The sequence below is a fragment of the Helianthus annuus genome, chromosome 10 (assembly GCF_002127325.2).
Source record: "Helianthus annuus cultivar XRQ/B chromosome 10, HanXRQr2.0-SUNRISE, whole genome shotgun sequence".
NCBI lineage: Eukaryota > Viridiplantae > Streptophyta > Magnoliopsida > Asterales > Asteraceae > Helianthus > Helianthus annuus.
In genome coordinates, this window is record NC_035442.2 from 155,094,410 (window position 1) to 155,117,048 (window position 22,639).

The 22,639-nt window shown below is 35.7% G+C and overlaps 3 protein-coding genes and 1 long non-coding RNA gene across 6 annotated transcripts; 2 read left to right on the plus strand and 2 right to left on the minus strand.

Annotated features, from left to right (window-relative positions):
- The first annotated feature begins 260 nt into the window (after positions 1–260).
- Positions 261–2,392, plus strand: LOC110886104. The gene is made up of 2 exons (XR_002562622.2): positions 261–366; positions 1,612–2,392. It is a non-coding gene; the product is annotated as an uncharacterized LOC110886104 (long non-coding RNA).
- Positions 2,393–3,781: 1,389 nt separating this feature from the next.
- On the minus strand, positions 3,782–5,362 carry LOC110883011 (probable leucine-rich repeat receptor-like protein kinase IMK3). The gene is made up of 4 exons (XM_022130879.2): positions 5,351–5,362; positions 5,238–5,291; positions 4,735–5,107; positions 3,782–4,074 (listed from the first exon to the last, which is right to left on the minus strand). The coding sequence occupies exons 1-4, from the start codon at positions 5,360–5,362 to the stop codon at positions 3,782–3,784; spliced, it is 732 nt and encodes a 243-aa protein (XP_021986571.2).
- Positions 3,896–8,491, minus strand: LOC110886105 (50S ribosomal protein L35, chloroplastic). Of its 2 annotated transcripts, none has more exons than XR_004869791.1 (3): positions 8,168–8,296; positions 4,735–7,445; positions 3,896–4,074 (listed from the first exon to the last, which is right to left on the minus strand). XR_004869791.1 is itself a non-coding variant. In XM_022133862.2 (3 exons), the coding sequence occupies exons 1-3, from the start codon at positions 8,417–8,419 to the stop codon at positions 7,371–7,373; spliced, it is 444 nt and encodes a 147-aa protein (XP_021989554.1). In that variant the 5' UTR covers positions 8,420–8,491; the 3' UTR covers positions 7,153–7,370. The 2 variants fall into 2 exon arrangements, 1 of the variants encoding a protein (XP_021989554.1); XM_022133862.2 differs by lacking the exon at positions 3,896–4,074 and adding an exon at positions 7,600–7,716 and having other exon boundaries at positions 7,153–7,445; positions 8,168–8,491.
- An 11,767-nt stretch (positions 8,492–20,258) lies between these two features.
- Positions 20,259–22,063, plus strand: LOC110886106. Of its 2 annotated transcripts, XM_022133865.2 has the most exons (2): positions 20,276–20,335; positions 20,528–22,063. In XM_022133865.2, exon 2 carries the CDS (start codon positions 20,646–20,648, stop codon positions 21,963–21,965), a length of 1,320 nt encoding a protein of 439 aa, XP_021989557.1. In that variant the 5' UTR covers positions 20,276–20,335; positions 20,528–20,645; the 3' UTR covers positions 21,966–22,063. The 2 variants fall into 2 exon arrangements, with proteins under 2 accessions (XP_021989555.1, XP_021989557.1); XM_022133863.2 differs by having other exon boundaries at positions 20,259–22,063.
- Positions 22,064–22,639: the final 576 nt, after the last annotated feature.

A 22,639-nucleotide genomic window follows, 5' to 3' on the forward strand; every position in this document is an offset into this window, starting at 1 on the left:
TATCACTAGTGAACCACCCCTAGTCCCTAAGTTAGATTTTTTTATTAGTTTAGTTTTTTCCCTGTTCGCATTCAGCTACTAAGCCCAGCCTAGAAAATGTTAGATTTTTTTATTAGTTTAGTTTTTTCCCTGTTCGCATTCAGCTACTAAGCCCAGCCTAGAAAAAATGTTTTTTTTTTGTTGGTAAAAGCCCATTGTCTATGGGCTTTATTTTTATTTATTTATAAAGGACGAGCATCTAGGTTTTATCAATCCTTTGCAAACCAAAAAAAATCGCCGCTGCCCTATTACTATTAGATGCAAGCTGCTGTCCGCTGCTGAAATCGGCAGCTTGCTGATTTTTTTATGCTTACCAATCAACCAGAGGTTCGTATTTTTAAGTTCATTTGCGGAGTAAAATGATAGACTTTGTTGTTAAAAATTAGGGCAAAATTGGATCAATTAGATGAATTTTCTGTTACTACTCATTGTGTTGATTTTTTTCAAAAGCGACATTAAACCTAAGTGGTTTTATCACTCACAAATTTGGTATAGATTGACTCACCGAACATCAGGGGTGAGCAAGTTTAGGTCCGGACCGAAAATAACTGAGAACCGAACCGAAAATATACCCAACCCGACCCGAACCAAGTACCTAGGTACTTAGATCGGTTCCAATTTTTCTTATAAAATAGGGTCGGGTTGGTTCTCGGTTCTTTACATGGTGAAACCCGACTTGTACCTATGAACCGCAACCGACCCTATATTTAGGGTAGTGAATCGGTTCTGTATTTTATGTTTGATCGGTTCTCGGGTCGGGTAATGGTCAGGTCGGGTTGGGTTTTTCCTTTTGCTCACCCCTACCGAACATTTTGAAATACATTGAGTTACTAATTACTGTCTTATGTGAGTCTCTATAATTTAACTATTCTAGTTTAAGTATGTTAACCATCTTTCATTTCCTATTAGAGAGTGCATATACTATTTTTGTGTGATTCATAGATTACGCTTTTTTTTTCAAATTCCTGACTTTCAGTTGATTTGAACGCTTGATTCGAGCTCTCTCGTTTTTATTTGAACCACAAATAATGGCTTTTGTTTCTAGATTGACCTGCCAAACATTTTGAAATACATTATGTGTTCAATTCATTTAAGGGTCTCAACTATTGGGTATTTAGGTATTAGCCGCTGTCACTCCCAATTATCACTTTGACTCCCATCATTCTCAACTTGACACTTTGTGTGTTGTGTTACTCCTGTTGAGTCGTTTTTGGCTCCCTTTTTGTCTTTTATGAGCAGCTTCACCTGTAGTGATTAGTAATTCACAAAGGGTTAGCCTAATATCACCTTATGCAGTTAATATCGGTGATATATCCGTCATATCGGTCCTCTAGTAAAATATTGGTGTCAAATATCTGTCAGAGTGATATAATCTAGTAACTCTTCTTTTAATTAGTTAGATTAGTTGTGTAAAGAGTTGTTAATTACTCTCTTATGTGAGCCTCTATATGGACATTGCTTTCATTGGACTAATCTTGTTAAGTATGTTAACAATCTTTCATTAGTGAGTTTAAAAACTATTTTTTGTGTGATTCTTACATTAAGTTTTTTTTTCAAATTCTTGATTTTCAGTTGATTGGAATGCTTGATTCGATCTCTCTTTTTTATTCGATCCACAAATAATGGCCTCTGTCATGAAAGTGTTTGAACATCTTAAAATTCATTTGGAAGAGTTAAAAAAGCCACCTAAGAGTTTTGGTAGCAAAGTTACAAGAGCTTGTGGATTTGGAAATGTGTATGAAAGATGCCCCGCTCACTCTAAGGGCCGAAACAGGCTTGCTATTTGAGCAATGAGACGTTGAGTTTTGGAAGGAGATCATGATGCTTTCCCGTTACACCCCTTAGAATCTCACACCCTCATCACTCTTCTCGGATTTTGTGACGAGGATGGTCAGAAGATCCTTGTGTATGAGTATGCATCTAATGAAATCCGGAATAGCCTTTTAAACTACAGTATTTTAACATGGACAAAACGCCTCAAGATATATGTATCAAGTGGGCTAGTCCACAACGTCTCAAGATATGTATCAAGTGGGCTAGTCTACCTTCATATGATATAAAAAGCGAGATATATACATTAGTTAAAAATGTGATGTTTTGTATCAAATGAGTTTTAAGTAATCTTCATAGTATACATAAAATAAATTCTAACTATTTTAGACTAATGATTAACTTGTGTAGATTGATGTTTTCAACAATTTGAGAAGGTAGGGTTAGCTTGTTTGTATTGTGTATCATTTGGTATTGGAAATTGGCTATAAAATTATATGGACCAGGCTTGCTATTGTAACTTATAGGTTCGATTATTGAAAATGGTTATTCAATAACGGAATTGAAATTTTCGGCTATTAAATATCCGAAAACCGAACTGTCGGTTTTTGTTTTGGTTTAGTTATTTCGGTTTTTTCTCACCATTATTTAGTTATATGTTCTTATATAAATTAGTTAAATGGAGATTTAGTTATGATTTGAATGGATACTTGTTAGAAGTTGTTATTTGGTTATGTTTTACTTTGTTATTGAGTATGCTACTTTCAAAAGCCAAAATGGTTCTTATATTATTTTAGTGTGGTCTTATTTGAAGTCCTTTGTGGGAGATTATGCTTTAAATATATCATATATCAATAAAATTTTAGTGCCCATGTGGAAACAAAAAAATGAACATATGAAATTTAGAAAAAAAATAATGTCATAAATTGGTTTAGATTTACCACAAACGGTGTTTTTGATTGCGAAAGAAGAGTGCACTAATGGTCTTTCCATGTAATACAAACCAAAATATGAAGCAGAGGTTAAGTTGAACCACTTATGTATATCTAAATGATCACGGAAAATCAAAATTAACTAAACCTATTAGTTATACGTTTTCATACGAAATTTTTGGCTTTGATGTAAACCAAATGATTTATACCCTCATCAGCTACTCTTTCATAGGCTTTATTTTTTGATTTTCTGCTACGCTTTAACTCACTTAGCAGGACGTTGCTAGTCAGTAGTCAGTTTTGTTTGGATATTTATGGTTTTAGTTACATAGATTTGAACACTAACCGTTTTAGAGAGACGCGTGTTAACATTTTTCTTGAAAAGCAAATGTTGTTTCCCAGCTCTCCTCCTCACAATCTTCCCACTTCTGTTACCCTGAATCTCTTTGATGAAGCCTACAAAATGCATATTTCAAGATAACAAGATTTGGTCGTAATAAAGCGAGTATTCTCTCGGCAACAACCCAAAGATCTTGACCTACAAGATACGAATGCAAACACGTAGCTCACGTGTTAAAATTTGTGTTGTTCAGCTTCTAGACACCTCCAATATGGAACTCTGACATCTTCGACAATATTGGGTTTGGTTCTGATACCACTTGTTGAATTAAACAAGCAATAAATTGATGAAAAACCACAACCACGACACGCGCTAGTTGCTCGAAACTATTGAGCGCCTCTTTCTTGATTAACTTCGAAAAACATAAAGGCTACGAAACTGATTACAATCGGATGAACCAACGAAACAAAAATCTAAACGGATTTATATACTACCCTTACAATTAGACTCGTAAACTAACTATGACACCTTAAACAGTTAAATAAAGATCCAATAATTCTAGCTTAACCAAATTGGATAAACCAAACAAATTGATACTTTTGATCTCCTCCATGCCACTCCATGGGATCAACCTAGACAACCCTGGACAAATGTTGTAACATTTAATAATAATCTTCACAACCACCAACCTCCAGTTTCATTAGCTTAATGAAGGTCCAAGGAGCCTGTGGACATCGGTTTTCATATCAACTTCCTTGAGCTTGGAAACCTCAGGAGCCTGGTAGCCAAGAGTCTTGTCTGCGGCAATATGATGTGAGTTTACATGAGCATGCATGAGTCGTGACATCCCGAAGTCAGAAATCTTGTGGTTATTGTTTTCATCGAGCAAAACATAGTGTGATGTTAGATTTCCATGGATTAGCTTGTGATGAGTATGGAGGTTATGCAAACCTCTAGCCACTCCTTTTGCTATTTGCATTCTTGTTGCCCAATCTAAACGTGTAATAGTTTTTTTAGAGTAAATTACAAAAATCGTCCTTTATGTATGTCACTTATTGTAAACTGTGTCCTTTATCTTCAATAATTATAGAAAACGTACTCGATGTTTGCAAACCCTTGCAAGTTATGTCCTTTAGCCCTAACTTAGTTAATTTTTGTGGTGAAATCTGACCAAATTGACCCCACATGAGGGTATTTTTGTGGTTAAATCTGACCAAATGGACCCCACATGAGAGTAAAATGACCAAAATACCCTCATGTGGGGTCCATTTGGTCAGATTTAACCACAAAAAATAACAAAGTTAGGGCTAAAGGACATAACTTGCAAGGGTTTGCAAACATCGAGTACGTTTTCTGTAATTATTGAAGGTAAAGGACACAGTTTGCAATAAGTGACATACATAAAGGACGATTTTTGTAATTTACTCTTTTTTTTAAGAGAAACTAGATTTTAATAATCCTAACTTTGACCCGTTGGCCGACATTAATCTCAACTTAAGAAAATCCTCGTACATTAATCCCAACTTAATGTCGGTCAAGGGGTCAAAGTTAGGGTTATTAAAATCCGATTTCCCTTTTTTAAAAAGACACATTTATTGAAACAAGATGGTTATAAAGAAAATTGGTAAAATAGTAATCAAAGAATATGCTTACGATGGAGAAATACAGAAAGCTGGCTTTTTTCGGGCATGTAATAAAAAACGAGATGGTTATATTCTTCTTGTTCTGAGGCCAAATAATAAGCCCTAATTGCGAAAACATTGGGATGCCTTATTTTTCCAAGCAAATTTAATTCAACTTCATATTCTCCATCTTTAGTAATATATTCACTCCATGTTTGAACTGAAACTTCATCACCATTCTCCAATGTTGCCTTATAGTTAAACCCGTAAGTACTTTTGCTTGTCATCTCAACTGATGCTCTCAGAAGATCATCAGCTGTAAAAACGTTTGAACCATCAAAATGTACAAGTTTCCCTCCTGCCTTTCTTGCTTTGTCTTCTTTTCGTTTAGTTCCTTCCCTTTTCTAGAACAAGCAACAAAAAAGTATGAAGCAAATCAACCAACCGTAGAACTTCAAAGCAACCATTATTTATTACTAAATGCTTTGTTTTTTAAAAAGCATTGCAAACAATGCAGTTGGAATTTGTATATACTTTGCAATCATTATTTGTTTTAATCATGTTAAATTCTACAAATAAGCTAACAGTCTATAAAAAAAATCAGTTCACCATTGCAATTAAAAAAAGAAGCAGCAGCAGCGAATTACTGTTGTGCCCATGTTAAGAAAGATCCCTTTGCCTTTTGATAGAAGTACGCTCAGTTCATCCACGTATCGATATTTCTAAAAAGTTCCCACAACATTAGTCAGTTTCATGTCGTGACGCTCCTGAAACGAAGTGCAATCTCAAGCTTTTTCACTATACGAGACGTTGTTGGCCGTTGTTCACAAGAGTAGTGCAAACACTGGAATGCAATGTCTGAAAATGTTTCCAACGAAGTTGGGTCCATTGGTGGCATGAGATCTTTAAAGATAATCCGGTCTAACTTCTTACATTTGTAGCTTTCTTTCCACATATGCACGAAACACTTTAACAGACCGTTAGCTTTTTCAGTACATAATCTCCCACACAGGACTTCGAATAAGACTAAGACGACACCAAAAGAGTATATGTCTGATTCTTTGGTTAGGGAGCACGTCTCCAAATATTGGGGATCCAAGTAACCATGGGTGCCTGCAACGGTGGTGAAGACATTCGTGTGTTGCTGATTCGCAGGTCCTATTTTTGAAAGTCCCATGTCAGAAAGTTTAGCATTCCACTTGTCATCTAGTAGGATGTTGCCACTTTTTATATCTCTATGGAGAACTCTTTGTTGGAAGCCCTTGGGATCATGAAGGTAGGCTAGCCCCCTTGCAGCATCAAGGCATATCCTGAGACGTTGCGTCCACATGAGAGTAGTGGAACTTAAATGGCGATCAAGGCTTCCATTTGATGCATGCTCGTAAACAAGGATTCTCTCACCATCTTCATCACAAAACCCAAGGAGAGAGATGAGATTCTTATGTGTGTACCGAGAAAGCATCATGATCTCCTTCCAGAACCCGGGGTCTCCTTGCCCATATTCACGACTCAAACGCTTGATAGCAACCAGGCCTCGCCCCTTAGAGTGAGAGACTTCTCCTTCATATACATGCCCAAAACCACCACGTCCAATAACTTTGCTACCAAAACTATTGGTGGCTTTTTTTAACTCGTCCAGACGGATTTTAAGAGGTTCAAACTCTTTCACGACGGAGGCCATTATTTTGGGATCAAATAGAAATGAGAGAAGTCAAATTTTTTATTATTTAATATATAAAATTATATTTATTCAACTCGTGCAATAAAGGAGGTTTTTAAAGATATATTGTTTTATTATTTAGTATATAAAATGTATTTATTCGACCCGTGTAATACACGGAGTTATAACCTAGTATTAGAATAAAAAAAGTATATGCCAAGTAATTGCATGTGCAAAACATCAAATTAAGGAGATGATTATTTACATATATATGTGTAGTTGGGATGTATGCCCAAAGTCAACCCGTACGTATGTGAGCCAAGAAGCCATGAAACGGTGAATGACTCAGAGATTGGTTTAACCGGGTGTATCAGATGGTTCAATCGGATGTACCGGGCGGTTTAACCGGTACAACCGGCCGGTTTGAACTGGTTTTTAAAAACATTGATTGCCATATGTTTTAATTTTTGTTTTTGGTGATATTAGTATTATCAAGTCATTTTAAGACGATATATATTTTAATTTTTGTTGTTGGTGACAAAATTATCACCTATTTGTTGTCCGTTTACCAGCCGTTTGTTTGTAATTTGTTGTTTTGGCTTTTTAATGAATACTAGAATATAATTTTAAGTGATAAAGATTTACATAAGACCAATGAGAAATCATAATAAACATTTATACAAGTTAGGAGTTGTGCCGACAACCATGACTTATTGGTCTAGTGGTATGGTGTCCACTCTTACAAATGCGAGATTGTGGGTTCAAATCCTTACAAATGCAAGGTAAATGTGAAACTAAGGTGTTGAAAAATTTGTTGTTAAAACTAAGGTAAATGTAACAATCAAAGGCAGTGAAAATATACATGTAATGGCTATGAATTACATATAGAAGGAAGAGGAGTAAAAAGACCTGCAATTTAAACCATAAATACAACAAGAAGATGAGCAACTCTGCGTAGAACTTGCAACCCGAATCAAAATGGTTTGATCTTTATGAAGTGGTTCGACCTAATTGGCTCGGTTGATCTTCAGATAGGGCAAGGCTCCTATGACATTGTTGTAGTCACTACGGTCAACTTGGACCTGCATCAAACAATTGATCAAACGCCCTTCCAATTAATGCGGTCAATTTGTGGACTCAAAATCAATATGGATCTTGAAACTTGTTCCAAAATGCAACATATGATGACAGTTTTAGAGAAAAGAAATCTTTCGTTTCATAGATTTGAACACTAACCGTTTTCGAGAGACGTGTTCTTCTCTTAGCGTTTTTCTTTCTAAGTAAATGTTGTTTCCCAGCTCTCCTCCTCACAATCTTCCCTATTCCCGTTACTCTGAATCTCTTTGCTGAAGCCTACAAAATGCAATTTTCAAGATAACAAGATTTGATCGTAATAAAACGGGTATCACTCTGATGCGTTTTCATCCCAAAAGCCGATGCATGATGCGCAATAAACACGCATCACATATGCAAAAGGCTCGTTATTGAAAAGAATACTAAAAGTTATTTATAGATACTATTTTATATTGTGAACTTTTAAACACTAAATATAGTCAGATTTATTCAATCAATGGCCTTATTTGTTCAGATACTCACACACATTACTCAATTGGTTTTAAAATGCGCATTGCACTCCGATGCGTTTTAATCAGGGCGCATCATGCGAGCGCATTAGGAGCGCATTATGCGATTTAGGGCGCATCAGCCTCGCATCATGTAATCACAATGCGATCTCATCAATACGTTAACAAAAATGCACACAAACCAACTATGAACAATGATACAAAGGAACAGAGGAAAAAACCTTGTGGGTCTTCATCTTATACCCCTTAGCAGATACAATTGTGAGAGATTGAGGTTTTCGAACGGGAAAACAGACGGTGTTTGGAAGCAATGGGGAGAAAACAGAGACGCTGTGTGATGAACTGAGGTTCAATGGTGTTGGTTTCTTAGCGAATTGTGAGAGACAAACGGTGGTTTGACAAGATGGGTTTCGTTGAAGAGGTTTGATTGGGGTTAAGAGTGAAGTGCAGTTGAAAAAGGTTGAAGACGCCATTGGAGAAGCTACAGGTGTGTGTGTGTGTGTGTGGATAAAGGGATTTGGGAGTTTCAATGTTTTGTGCTACAGCCTACAGGTGTGTAATGAGAGCGTATGGTACTTAGTACCAGTATCGAACCGGTAGTGATACTGAACTGGTACCGTACCGATACCGGTACTGAATTATTTTTCAATAATGATTTGATATTCACTTTTTGGAGTTTTCAATACCGGTAAAATATCGCCTTTTTACCTTTAAATACCGGTTTCGTACCGTATCAAACATTTTCGATATGATACCCACTTTTAGCCTTTTTTGGCATCGATACTTTCGATACCGGTACCATGCTCATCCTTATTTTATGCAGTGTTACCAAACAAGCTTGAGGGAATATGGGTTATCTTGATTTGGAGTAAAGTTGGCCTGGTATCCAAACACTCAAAAGAAACTACAATATTCACCCAAAATATATTCTACAATTTTTACCCAAAATATATACTGAATTGTAAACTTAATAAAAGATTTAATTATAGTTAGTTTATATTTTATTTTTAAGAATACTAATTGTTATGTTACACTTTCTGGAAAATATGATATCAAGGCAAAATATTATATTATTTTTTAGTTTATGATGATATATAAATATTTATTTTCATTTTTAGTTTTATTACAACTTTTTGTTTATTATGCGTATAAAAAATATATAATAAGGGTGGTTTTAAGCATGTCAGTAACATGCTAAGAAAAACACTAGTTGGTGTAGAAAAACGGTTGGGTTGTAAACCGGTCTGTTGTTATAACATTGGGCTCAAACCGAGGGTTACAAACTGATTTTAGGTTGAAAACCCAACTCACTCAAACCGGTTTGAAGCTTTAAAAGCGAGTTTTTTGGATCAGGCCAAATTCGGTTCGGTTTGGAACCGGTTCTCAACATAAAATTCTGAATTTATGCCAAACTACCAGGTTAGGCCGGGTCTAAAGCGGGGTTTTGGATCGTTAGGCCGGGTCTAAAGCGGGGTTTTGGATCGGGCCGGGTTGAAAAGTAGCATCTCTCACTTTGTTATTAGGACAGGACTTGAAATTTGAAAAACACAAACATATTGTCCTATATATTAAAAATCGAAAGTTTTGAACAGTAATATACATATGAGTTAAAATAATATATATATATATATATATATATATATATGGTTTTTTTAGACTATGGGGTATAGGGCGGGGGTTGGGACGTGGGTTGGAGAGAAACGCCCAAGTCACCACCCCGGGTGGGCTTGGGTTTGGGCGTGGCCCCTTGGGCGGGAGTTTAAGGTCGGGAGTGGGGCATGCTAGCGATCCTATGTGGCCGGCTCTTATTGGTTTGTTGGCTAGGGCATAGCGGGCCATGTTTAACTTTTAAAATAGCCACGCCCCAAACCCCCGCCCCACCATAACTTCTTCAATGTGGGTCAGCTCAGCGAAGCCCACCCAAGCCACGTGTAAACCCATGCGCCAAACCCCCGCCCCACCATACCCCACGGTCTTAATAGTTTTATTATCTTCTTTACTTTTTAAGTTAGATAAGCTTTTGTCAACCGGTACTGATATCGAAAATACCAGTACGGTTATCGGTACATAAAGAGAAAAATCGACACCAGCCTGGTACAGAAAACACCAAAAGTCGATATCGAATTGACCTATATATTAAAAACAGAAGGGATTGAACAGTAACAATAAATAAATATTAAAAAGAGTCTTTAATGAAAAGTAATAAAAATAGAAATGAATGAATAGTATTGGGTACCAGTATCAAATTTACTAAACTTAGTGTATTTTCGGTATTCGTTCGGCACCGGTATTCATCGGGTTTTACCCTAAAATACCGGTGTCGTACCAGTACCGACCGTATAAAGTCGTACTGTACCAGGTATATTCGGTACCGGTATCCATTTTGGGGGATTTCGGTAACGGTATTTTCGGTACCGGTTGGTACCGAGCTCATCAAATCCTGTAGCAACGTAGCAATGCAAGTAATTGCACAGTTTAGATTACTTTTCATACACATAGTAAGTAGACTGTATTTCGTTTGAATGAGGTTTTATATACACAACTACTTATTTTGCTTTATTTTTTGTCTTTTTACGTAATGAATGAACTGTAGCATGTAAAATTAAGTTGGATATTTAGATTATTGATGAGAAAATCGTATCAAATCCTGTAATCAAACCGGTATCCTATCGGTACCAAATTTACTATACCAAATCATTTTCGGTACCAATTTGGTACCCACCTTTTGGCGTTTTCAGAATCGTTACTTTTGGTTCGACACCGGTCTAGCACCATACCTGTATTTATTGATTTTTACCTTCAAATACCATACCGTATTGTACCGAGCATTTTCGGTGCCGGTACCTAATTTCGATGATTTTCCGGATCGGTACTTTCGGTGCCGTTACAGGTACCGAGCTCATCCATATTTTAACGTGTTAGCACCGTAATAACTGAACTGAAAACAACCGAATTTCCAACGTGTAGGACGTGTGGGTCATATTATTATATATTAGGTTATTTAAAATCGTTTTTTTATGACGGATTGACTATCATTTTCACGACATTTTTATTTATGTTTTGATATTCGGTATCTGCTTGCCCTTACAGACACGCGTTTTGCAGTCATTGGGTCCCCGCCGCAACGCGCGGACGGAAATTTAACTAGTACAATGAAAAAAAGAAAGTCAGCCCATGAGTTCAATAGGTCATAATCCATTGGCCCACTATTTCACTTTGGCCCAAAAACTTTCCGTAATCTATATCTTTCTTCAATTCAAAAATATTATATTTAAAAATAAAAAATATAATATGACATTTTTGCAATATGATTTGGGTTAGAAAACAGGGTGTTGATCCGTTCAAATAACTACTGAACGGTGATTTCATCAAACTATTGAAATTAAAAAAGATGAAAATTACAAGCAACAAATAAAATAATGGAAAACTCAATAAATCGGTTCCATTTAAAGCTTGCGAGAGGATTTTTGTCGTTATATTGATTTGTTAGAATATATTTGTAGTTGTATGATAACTAGTTGATGTTTCGTCCGCGTTACAGGACGATGGCCGGATAATTCTCAATCAATTAAAAAACACTAATATAATTTTGCTAGGAAAAAAACTAAAACAATGATAAGACCGTATTTTTCGGCTCAGGGCAAAACTGTAATTTTTCAGAACTAACGAGCGAGTGTTAGGCAGCTCCTTGACATGGAAAAAAAATTAAATTGAGTCAACCAATTTAAAAAACTTTTATACTTTTGCAAAAAAAAATAATAATAATAATAAAACGATGGGAAAAAACGTAATTTTGAATTGAGGGCGAAATCATAATTTTTTCAGGGATAAAAGCGTAAATTAAATGGACCAATGGGGGAGTGTCAGGCGCCGGCATGACTGTAATTTTACATTAGGGGCAAAATTGTAATTTAACCAGGAAAAACAAACAAAAACGATAGAAAAAATGTAAATTTAATTTGAGGGCAAAATCGTAACTTGGTTGTGAGGAAAAAAATTAATGGCAAAACTGTAAATTTAAACGAAGCAAAATCGTAATTTTGAACCGAGGGCAAAAATGAAAATTTTAGCTGGGAGTAAAAACGTAAATATGTTTTTAAGTGGGGGTAAAAACATAATTTTGAACTGGCACTGTTTTCTTTGCCGCTCATGTGATCCCAATAAAGGGCAAGAACTATTCCGCGGACCATATTGTTTGTAGATGTTGAAAATGAAAATGAAAATTATTTAGTTAATTATATCTTTTGGTTCAATATAGATGTATTGATTGTATACCATCCTAGCCATCAATTTTCACACCAGTAATATTAAATCTTTGAAAAAGATTGTACGAAGAGGTTTCTTTATCGAATCTTGATACGGTAGTCTACTTCGGTTGAAATAAAGTTTGTTGAAAATATACTATATCAGTTACTCCAGTTTTATACCAAATATATTATTATAGTTATTAATATTGTTACTTCTTTTATTTTGTATGTTTAATGGGCTATTGGTGCTGCTGGGCTTTAAGGAGCTACTGGGCTTATACGGATCTGGATATTGGAAGTTGGTCATGGGCTTAGAGATTTCAGTTGCTAATGGGCTTAGGGTTCAAACTAAATATGGATCGCATCATATAAAGGTGCCAAACACTGTTCAGTGGGGGAGATGAGAGTCGAGAGATTCCAGATTATTCCTTTAGGGTTTCATAACAATAGCTTGTTATTTTTTAACGCTCAAGATCTCTCGTGTGCTAGGTCTAGGTTTTGATCTTGGTTCCTCGTGTTGAAGAACCTGTTATCATATAGATTTAGTGAGAGTTGTGTCACAGATTGTTATATTGATGATCTGCAAGTGTGTGTGAAGATTTTATTGTTGATTTCTTGTTGAATGAAGTTAATCTTTTCCCATATTTTGACATGGTATCAGAGCCTTAGGCTCGTGATCGTGTTCGAATCTATCTTTTGTTCGTATTTGTTAGGGTTTGCAATATTCAAAGTGTCTGATACGAGTTGTTCTGTTCTTCGGATTAGGGTTTTGATACCTTATTGATATTTTCGAAGACAATGGTCGCTCAGAAAATCTTTCGTTTGATTGGTGTTTCCGCTGATGCAAGTATGATCAAACTGGCTTTCACATCTTTATGGCTCTGGGAATTAAATCAAGATTGAACGAGTTTTTATCAATTTTGAAGGTGATCTAGTGATTCACGGTTTGAACCCTAACTTAGCATTTCTTGAAAGTGTTCGTTGGGTTATTGTTGTTATTTCTCAAAATTGGTCAGATAGCGAGTTCTATTTTTGTTATTCCGTTGCATTGTACTGATTTGGGGTGAATATTCTCAGATCTCTGGTGAGATCTTAACTTGAAATTCTGTGTGAAGGGTTTCTGGTCATCCACGGCTCGAAACTCTAATTTAGGCCTTGCTTATTTAAGATCTGTTGTGAGGATTCAATTTTATAACATTCAAGATCAGATGTTTGTTCAGGATTTCTTGGTTAATTGTGGATTCAGATCTGTTGGTCAAGTGATTACTGGTCCAGGTCTGCTAGTTTTCTGGGTGGAAAAAGGTTTTGTCAGGCCGAGAGGTTACTACTTTACCACCAGCTGCAACCACTGAGTCGACTCGTGTTAGTCTTGGAGGGTTGAATCAAACTTGGGGTGGCGGTTTAGATACATCAGAGTTTGTTGATCTAAAGCAAGTAGCAAAGCGTTAAGGTCTTGGAAGGATTGAGTTATTAAAAACCAGTGATGCCCCCAGCCGTCAAACCTGCATCCGATTCTGACACTCCTCTTGAAGGCCTTGTAACAAAGAAGCCTGAAATGAAATGGTTTTCCTCTATGCAAATCGGAAGGAACGCGGTGAATTTAGCTGCCAAAAGCTGTCTTCTGTGAATGGTCTTTTCTATCTTGAATTCGTAACCCCAAGTGAAGGTTACGGATCTTGATTATTTTGAATATACCTTAATTAGGTCGCTCCCTGAGGTTAGATCGTTCCATCTCTCTTTATGTTTTGTCACACGTATTATATTGTATTTAGGCATTTCTTGGCCAGGTTAGGGGGAACGGCGTTGAACACAGAGGAGAGCCACACCTCTGTTGTTGCATTATTTATGTGTTGCCTTCCTGTGTTCTTTATTTTTTCTACCTATATTTTTTGTGCTTGTTGTGTGATATGTGAAGTCTGGAACGTTTGTGATTATTTTCTGGATCTTGTGTTCTTGTTCACATTCAAGGTTGTTTACATGGATTAAAAAAATTGATCTAGTTCACAAATATTGTATGTTTTTAGTTGATTCATAATGTCTTCAATATTTGACTATGTTGTCTCTTGTTGTCTTGACTCTTATTTCTCGTTGCTATGATTGTTTCCACAATTTAGCAACTCCTTGTTTTAAATCCTTGGTCAAGCATTAAAGGTAGTTTTCTTCAAAAGAAAAAGGGTCATACTTTGCCAAAATTTGTGGTATTTGTACTTAAAAGAACATGTTTATGTTCTTAGGGCTGTGAATATTTTTTCAAAGTTTGTGTAAAGGAACAAAGCTTGGTTTCTATTGCATGAGTTTTTCAAATTAAAAAAATTTGTAGTGTTTAATGAAAATTGGGTATGACTTTGTTATTCATATATAATCTAAGCACTTGTCTTGTATATTGACTTAGACTCTTGTTCCTTTTGCGATCGTTCTCTCTCCAGTTATGGTCTTAGGTCTAAGGTTTCGTCATCTTGAGAGTTGATAGTTGGAGGCTTGTTTTTAGAATCATCATGTTGATGTTTCGAGTCTTTATTTCTGGTTTTATGCTGGTTGTATTTTTTGGATCATATTTGTGGGTGTTTGTTGTTTCGAGTTGTATCAATGTATGCAAATCTCACATTGTCTTCGTATCGTATTATGTAGAGGATTGTCTCTGTATTTCATCTTCTTTGTAGAAGATTGTATGTTCATAAGTAAAAGGTCATAGGATCTTGTATTTTTGGTAAAAAAAAATACGTGACTAAAAGTATGTTTTTTATGTCGTGTGGGATATAAATTTAACCAATTGTACATGTTCAAGATTATTGATGTTGTGAGACTGATTATGTGTTTTGTGTTACTATTAGTCTAGTCTTTATGTATGTTCTTTGTGTCTTGAACTTTGTTCTTGATAAAAGTTCCTAGTAGTAACTGTCTCAAGTTTTATTATTGTTCTCAAGTCTTTGTCTTGGATTGTGTGATTCAATTTTGACTTTTGAACAATGGTAAAAATGCCTTTCGGCTTTGACCGTATCATGATGGTTTTTTGTTAATTGAAATCGTATCATGATGGTTTGTTTGACACGTATGTCGTGTGTCTAGAATCTTGTTGTCTGGTTAGTTGAACCGTGTGGTCCACGTATTTTAACCAGTAGTATTGTCAAGATTATTCTTGAGTTTTTTTGACAGCCTTGTATATCTTCTCTTGTGAGAGTTTTGTTTTTTTTTTTGGTTGCAAGCTGTGTGATTGTTTTTCTTGCAAGGGTTATGCTATCTTGAAGATGTATTCTTTGATAGCGTTTGCCTTTGTCTCACTGGTCTTGGATTCTTCATGTTTTGAGTCCGATCATAGTGAGGGTTGTGTAGGATCATTGTGTTGGTGATCTTATTTGTCTCTTTGAGACTTCATCGCCGATCGTAGTGATGTTAGTTCACTGGTCTAGGTGGTGCTTGTGTTTTCTTCCACACTGGTCTAAGGTCGTTTGTAGATTCTTCGTTTTGTTGAGTCTAGTCCCATTAGATCGTAGTGTTGTTTTTTATCAGTTCTTCGTGTTGTTGCACTGGTTTAGAGCTGTCTTTGTTAAGTCTGGTAAAGTTCATGTTGTTCTTGTTGTTTTCAGACTTATCTCGTATGAGTCTTGCGATTTAGTACTTGTTGTGAAGTTATAAAAGGTTTTTTGCTTGAATAAAAAATAGTCTTTATGTTATTTACAAGTTATTTCTTGATATGATTCTTGTAAAGTTGTAAAGTTTTTTTTTTTGTTATGGCAATTTAGTTTTTGAATTCTTCACAAGCTATATCTCTCAAACACTTTCTATATCTTTAATTTAGAACTCTCTGAACTTTAGCTAGAGATCTAGAGATTTTGTATAGAAAATTCTATTAGATCTTGTTGATACTAATATCTGATCTGTGTGATGATATGTTTTGTAGAGAGTTATAAGGATTTTTTGTTCGTGAGAATGATTGGAAGATTTCTGTTAGGATCAAAGGTGTTTTTGGTGTTAGATCTGACACGTTCTGTGTTATAATCAATGATTCTGGACGATTTTGTTAGGGTTTCTCTCAGTTTGTTGTCTCACAGTTTTTCTTCTAATTCATTCTAGGGTTTGAACGTTGATCGTTCGTTTACCTGTTAGTTTGAGTGTTAGTGAATGAATATAGACCATCGTGTTGATGATCTAATAGGTTAGCTATGTGTTTTTGTTGAGGGTTATATGATGTTTTGATCAAGTTCGTTCTTGTAAATCCTCCCTATTCGTTATGTGGTGATTACAACACGTTAGTTGTGCCTTGTGGTAATTTTTGAGTTTACTCTTTGTCAATGGTGAATCTAAAGTTTACTATTTGATTAAGAATATGTTTGTGATATTAATGTTGGGATAAAGTTATTATAAAAGATTTTCTATAAGTTGTGTCATATCTTGGTTGTGTTATAAGTGTTTTTACCATCACCATGCTATAATTCAGTCTTGTGTTATATGTTGATTAAAAACTCTCCTTCAAACATTGTTTTTGTCTTAAATGCTTGAAAGCTGTGTTCTAAAACTCCAAAACCATTTTTTGAGTGTTATACACCCAATGGTTTCTTGAAAGGTTGATTCAAAAGATTTAAACGGTTTAGTTCGTTAGATGAACTGGTTGTTTCAATTGTTTGTCTAACCAGTTTTGTACTCTTCGAATAACCGTCATTCGTTTGTGTTTTCTCTAGTCTATGAATCTGAATCTGAATCTTATTCATTCTGGGTTGTATAAAATGGTTTGGATAATTCGTTTTCTGTTTTGAGGCTTAAATTCATCTTCCTGTGTTATTCGAAATCAAAAGTTTGTTTTTGGTAGATTAGTTGGAGCTCAATCCTTAGCGATGATTATATCATTGATTGGAATCATGTCTTCCGCTGTTGGTAATCTTGCGATTGCTATCTCTCCCTTCTGAAGATTTAGTTTAAATTGTTGAAAGGTACAAACGATGCAAACAGTGGTTGGTCTCTGGATATAAACCCTAAGTGTAGTTAGTTGGATTTTCTTTCTGGATTCCCTAGTGGTTGTACTTCCATTGGAAGGATACTGGTGTTTACTCTTGAGTGCTTGTTGGTAGTGATCCTGAAGACCACATATGCCACTTCTGGGAGTATCTTTGTTGTTGTTTCATGGCTGAACCAAGGTGTTTACTCCGAAGGTTTGGTGGTGATGGTCTTGAACCCTAAATGAAGGTGTTTGGTTTAGTTTTCTACAATCTTCATTATTCCGCTGTAAGATTTTTTAAACTCCTTGGTTGTGAGAAAACAATACAGTGTTTCGTGATTGACCGAAAACAATTCAGTCTTTCTAAGAGATCAAATCTCTAAAGGATGTATAAAAGCTGTTGGAGTTAAACCAACGAACAAATTGGCAGATATGCTCACAAACGGTTTGTTACTTAATCAACATGTCCCATGCATGTAAAAAGTTGGGTATGTTTGATATGTTTGGTAATAAAACTGAGGGGGGGTGTTGAAAATATATTGTATCAGTTACTCCAGTTTTATACCAAATATATTATTATAGTTATTAATATTGTTACTTCTTTTATTTTGTATGTTTAATGGGCTATTGGTGCTGTTGGGCTTTAAGGAGCTACTGGGCTTATACGGATCTGGATATTGGAAGTTGGTCATGGGCTTAGAGATTTCAGTTGCTAATGGGCTTAGGGTTCAAACTAAATATGGATCGCATCATATAAAGGTGCCAAACACTGTTCAGTGGGGGAGATGAGAGTCGAGAGATTCCAGATTATTCCTTTAGGGTTTCATAACAATAGCTTGTTATTTTTTAACGCTCAAGATCTCTCGTGTGCTAGGTCTAGGTTTTGATCTTGGTTCCTCGTGTTGAAGAACCTGTTATCATATAGATTTAGTGAGAGTTGTGTCACAGATTGTTATATTGATGATCTGCAAGTATGTGTGAAGATTTTATTGTTGATTTCTTGTTGAATGAAGTTAATCTTTTCCCATATTTTGACAAAGTTCTACGTTCAATTTTTATTTTTTTTAACGGCGCCTTTCTTATGTTAAGCCACCACACTTCATAAATTGGAGAGCCTCGTTGCTCCACTTCGGCTAGACTATGTTATCTTAACGGGGCTCACGCTGGGCTTCAAAGTTTGGTTTGGTCGTTCTCCCGAGAAATCATACCACCGACTGCCACTTAACAGACGTTGTGCCACCACAAGAGTTGAACACTCTCTGTCGTAACACACGATGTGACGAAAACCCAGGTGAGGTCAAGATAGAACATGACACAGGGGCGGATCCAGGGGTGTTTTGGGGGTTCTCGGTTTGGAAAAAATGAAAAAAAAAAAGTGAAAACCTTGTATGATTTTGAAAAAAATAGTGAGAATCTATCAAAAGGAACCTTGTCGAAAACGTTCCTAGATCCGCCACTGACATGACACCTCTGCAAGAAGGCTAGGCTCTATCCATTATTGCATAATCTACCAAAGTAACACAAATAAAAATTGAATTTGGATCTTCATTGAAGAACCCAAGTCTCCTTGTCACTAGGGCAATACGTATGTATACTTTTGGCGTAATATATTATCATTTAATTAAAGTTATTAAATTGAATTTAACTCGTAGCAGAAAACACGAGGGTGACTAATATATAAACACCAAAAGCAAAAATTTAAAATGAAAAAACGAGGAAGCTGACGACGCATTTTTGTCAAACAATTATAAGCAACATTCACATAATGAAAACCAATTATTTTCAAAGAAATTTCCACTCTCTAACTATGTCCAAATTTCCAACATCTCTATCTTTTTATTCTATTTTGCATAAACAACGAAATTTCAAAGAAAAAGGGAAGATGATAAGTTTGCAACCCAATCAACACTCCTCTCTTCGACAAAACGATATTTATTTAGTGAGCACACCAAATCAAACATTTTAGAAAAGTTGCTTTAAAATTGTAATAACATGAATCGATAAAATATGTCACTTTATTCCAAATTATTGTATTTGGGTATGCTTGTCCAATTTTACTTGTTATTACACTTACACACCCCAAATTTTAAATAATGCACACAAAGTTTTAAAACATTTAAACATTTTTATTAAAATCGTATAGAATGTCATCTACTTATCAATTTATTTTCATCTACATCAAATCTGACCAAAAAAAAGCTTACCGATACATTGTAAATTACAAAATAATTTAAAATAATACATTTTAGAGTTAGAAAAAAGTACTTGTCAGGGGCGGATCTACATAGTGGTCAGGGTGGGCGGCCGCAACTCTTGAAAAAAAATTTTAGTGTATATTTTAGGCAAAAAACCCCGACCACACCTCTTAAAAATATGGTTAAACACCTCATTCACACCCCAGCAAATAATCCACTGGTACTTGTGATGAATCTACACACATTCAATTGTAAATGAACTGTTAACACTATTTGATTTGAGTAGATATATATTTAAAAAAAAATCTACAACTCTAGAAGTAACAAAACTTTCTTCTATATTACAATAAGTTTTTTTTAGGGGGGGGGGGGGGGGTTGTTTGTGTTCAGCATAAACAAAAACAAATTGATGATAAATAAATTGATACTAAAAAACATATTTAAATTAGTTAAGTTTTAAGGATAGTTCTAGACTTCTAGGTGAGTAAACAAATTTTAGTTAGTTAACCTTTAAGGATAGTTCCAGGTAAGTAAACAAATTTAACTACCTATTTTTCTTCAAAAAGTTTATAATAATAAAAAAGAATATTGGATTTAAAAAATAACCAATAGTGTTTCCACTTTTTTCACATATTGCAATTCAATGGACATTTGTTAACAGAAAAGAAAAATGGGACAAAAAGAAATTCAGATTCTACTAGTTAAGATCCATTTGTTTACAATATATGAAAAAATAATACCACTACCGGTTATTTTTAAAATTAGACCATTTCCGGCCCACAACTAATAGTTTGGATTATTAAAATTTATTATTTTTAATAAAAAATAAAAATATAATAATCCCTTTCGAGGGGTTTACCTATTCAACAACCCACATCCATTTCACAACCCGACCCGAATACCCACAAGTCGCCTATATATACATTCTGTTCAAACTACCCTCATTTCATCAATGCATGACCAGCCATTAAAGACCTGCAACAATCTCATATTTCTGTGCGAAGACTTCCATTAAAGGTCAACCCTAAACAAACAAAATCAAATTCGTTACCTTTTTTCATATAATAATGTGTATTATTATGTATCAATTTATCATTTCTGGTTGCAGTTTGATTTGATTGATCAATTTCTGTTTCAAATTAGTGTTTTGTTTAGGGTTTATTGATATTATTTTGTGTAAATTATGGGTGGAGATGGTTTTCGTCTCAGAGGCATTTCATCAAACACCTTGTCTGCATTAACTGTGAATGATGGGCATACTGTAAACACGAAACTGGTTGAAGAAGATGATGTTGTGCAGCAGATTGAAGATCAGGAACAAGAGATTATGCAGCTGAGAAGACATCTGGCTGAGTTTGAGGTCAAGGAAGCGCGTATTGAAAGCGAGAAGAGTGTTCTTGAGAAACGAATTGGTTCGATGTATAAAGGGTTTGAGCAGCAACAACAGGAGTTTGATGAAGCTAGATTGAAAGCTATGGATTATAGACAAGAGATAATTGAAGAGAATGTACGGCTTGAGTACGCGCTGCAAGTAGCTCGAGACGAAGATTCAGTGTTTGTAAAGTCTTTGGTACCTCTTCTTGCTGAACAATCGCTTTATCCTGCAAGTCTTGATGCATATACCATTGTTAGTAATTTGAGGGTTTTGTTTAAGCATCAGAAGGAAAGACTCGCTATAGCCGAAGAACGGCTAAAAGATTCGCAATATCAACCTTTGGTTTTGCATTCGCGTACGAAAGAGGTGGCTTTAAACGATCCTGCGCGTTCCGAATGGGCCCACTCAAGCTTTTCACAAGCACCAGAGCCAGTTCATATGGAGAGACCAGGAGACGATGTGGTAAATACTCCGTATTTACCATCGATTCTTGAAGAAGAACACGAACAAGAACCGTCTTCTTCGTCGCACCAAGAAGCGGATGATTCAGAAGAAGATGACTATGATGATGTGGATTATACGAATAAACCACTTCCGACAATCGCGGATTTGCAGATAATCGGTGACCCTTTTCCAGGTAACGAAATTCAAGCAAGTGGGTACCCAAGAAACGGAACGAAGACTTGTAGGTTTGAGTGGGTTCGCCTTATGCAAGACGGGTCAATGAAATACATAGAAGGCGCAAAACAGCCCACGTATATCGTTACAGCAGATGATTTAGATAATTCTCTTGCTGTAATCGTTCAGCCACTTGACGACAGACAACGAGAGGGTGAACTTGTAAAATGTTTCGCAAATGACAACAACAAGATCACCTGTCATCCTGATATGCTTCGTGAAATCGAAAGATCGGTAAGTGTAGGTCATGTGAGTGTTAACGTGTTTGTTTTGAGACGGTCTCCTGACGCTTGGGAACCGGCAATATTGGAAATCAAGAAAAGTGGTTACAGCATTAAGCTTAATGGATCCAATAATGGTGTTGTGGTAGCTGATAAGTATACACCAACAACCGTTATTAATCTACCGGCAGAAGAACCGTTACAGTTCTCTATAGTTGGACCCCATGGCGTTGAGCAATATTTATGTGCGGATTATAATGCATCTGGCATTAGCTGCTCAAGAGATGCAATTGTACTAACGATGAGATCGTTTGTCAAACGAGCTGTTGATAAAAAGTTAGGGAAGAAGAAGAGAAGAGGTCTGTTTTTCTAAGTAAGTTTCATGTTGTATATTAGCACATAGTTTTTGTAGTAATTATTCGATCGTTTTTGCTTACATTGGTTGATAATGAAATCGTATATTGTCATGAACTCGTAGCTCAATATATATTGTCATGAACATTGCTAGACATCAACGACTCGAATTCAAGAGTTCAGAAAGTTGTTATTGATGATGAAATGAATCTTATTCAAAGTGTCCAACAAATAAAAATGATGCAGAGTTGCAGACATGCAGTCATTAAATGTGGTCTGTGTATATCCAGCAGTGTCATCCAAATGGGTTGAGAACCATTTTCATAATCTTTATACACCCAACTGATCAATCAATAGCTTCATGCACTATTGTAATGTTGAAAATGTTGCATTATAGTGACGACATTGAGTACTAATTTACTAAATTATTAAGGGTTGAACAATGAATGTGTGGACGTTCTCAACTTACTATACAACGAGAACGTGTGAATACCAACATGTTCATTGTGATATAACATATTGTCCGAAATGTATGTTGATTTTGGGGGGGGGGGGGGGGGGGGTCTAGTGGTAAGAAGGGAGCCCACAACCAAGAGGTTGTGGGTTCCAACATTGCCCAAGACACAACAGAGGAAAAAAATGTCGCTAAAAAACAAATTTATGTGGACAGAGCGAACGCTTGAATCTGTTGTC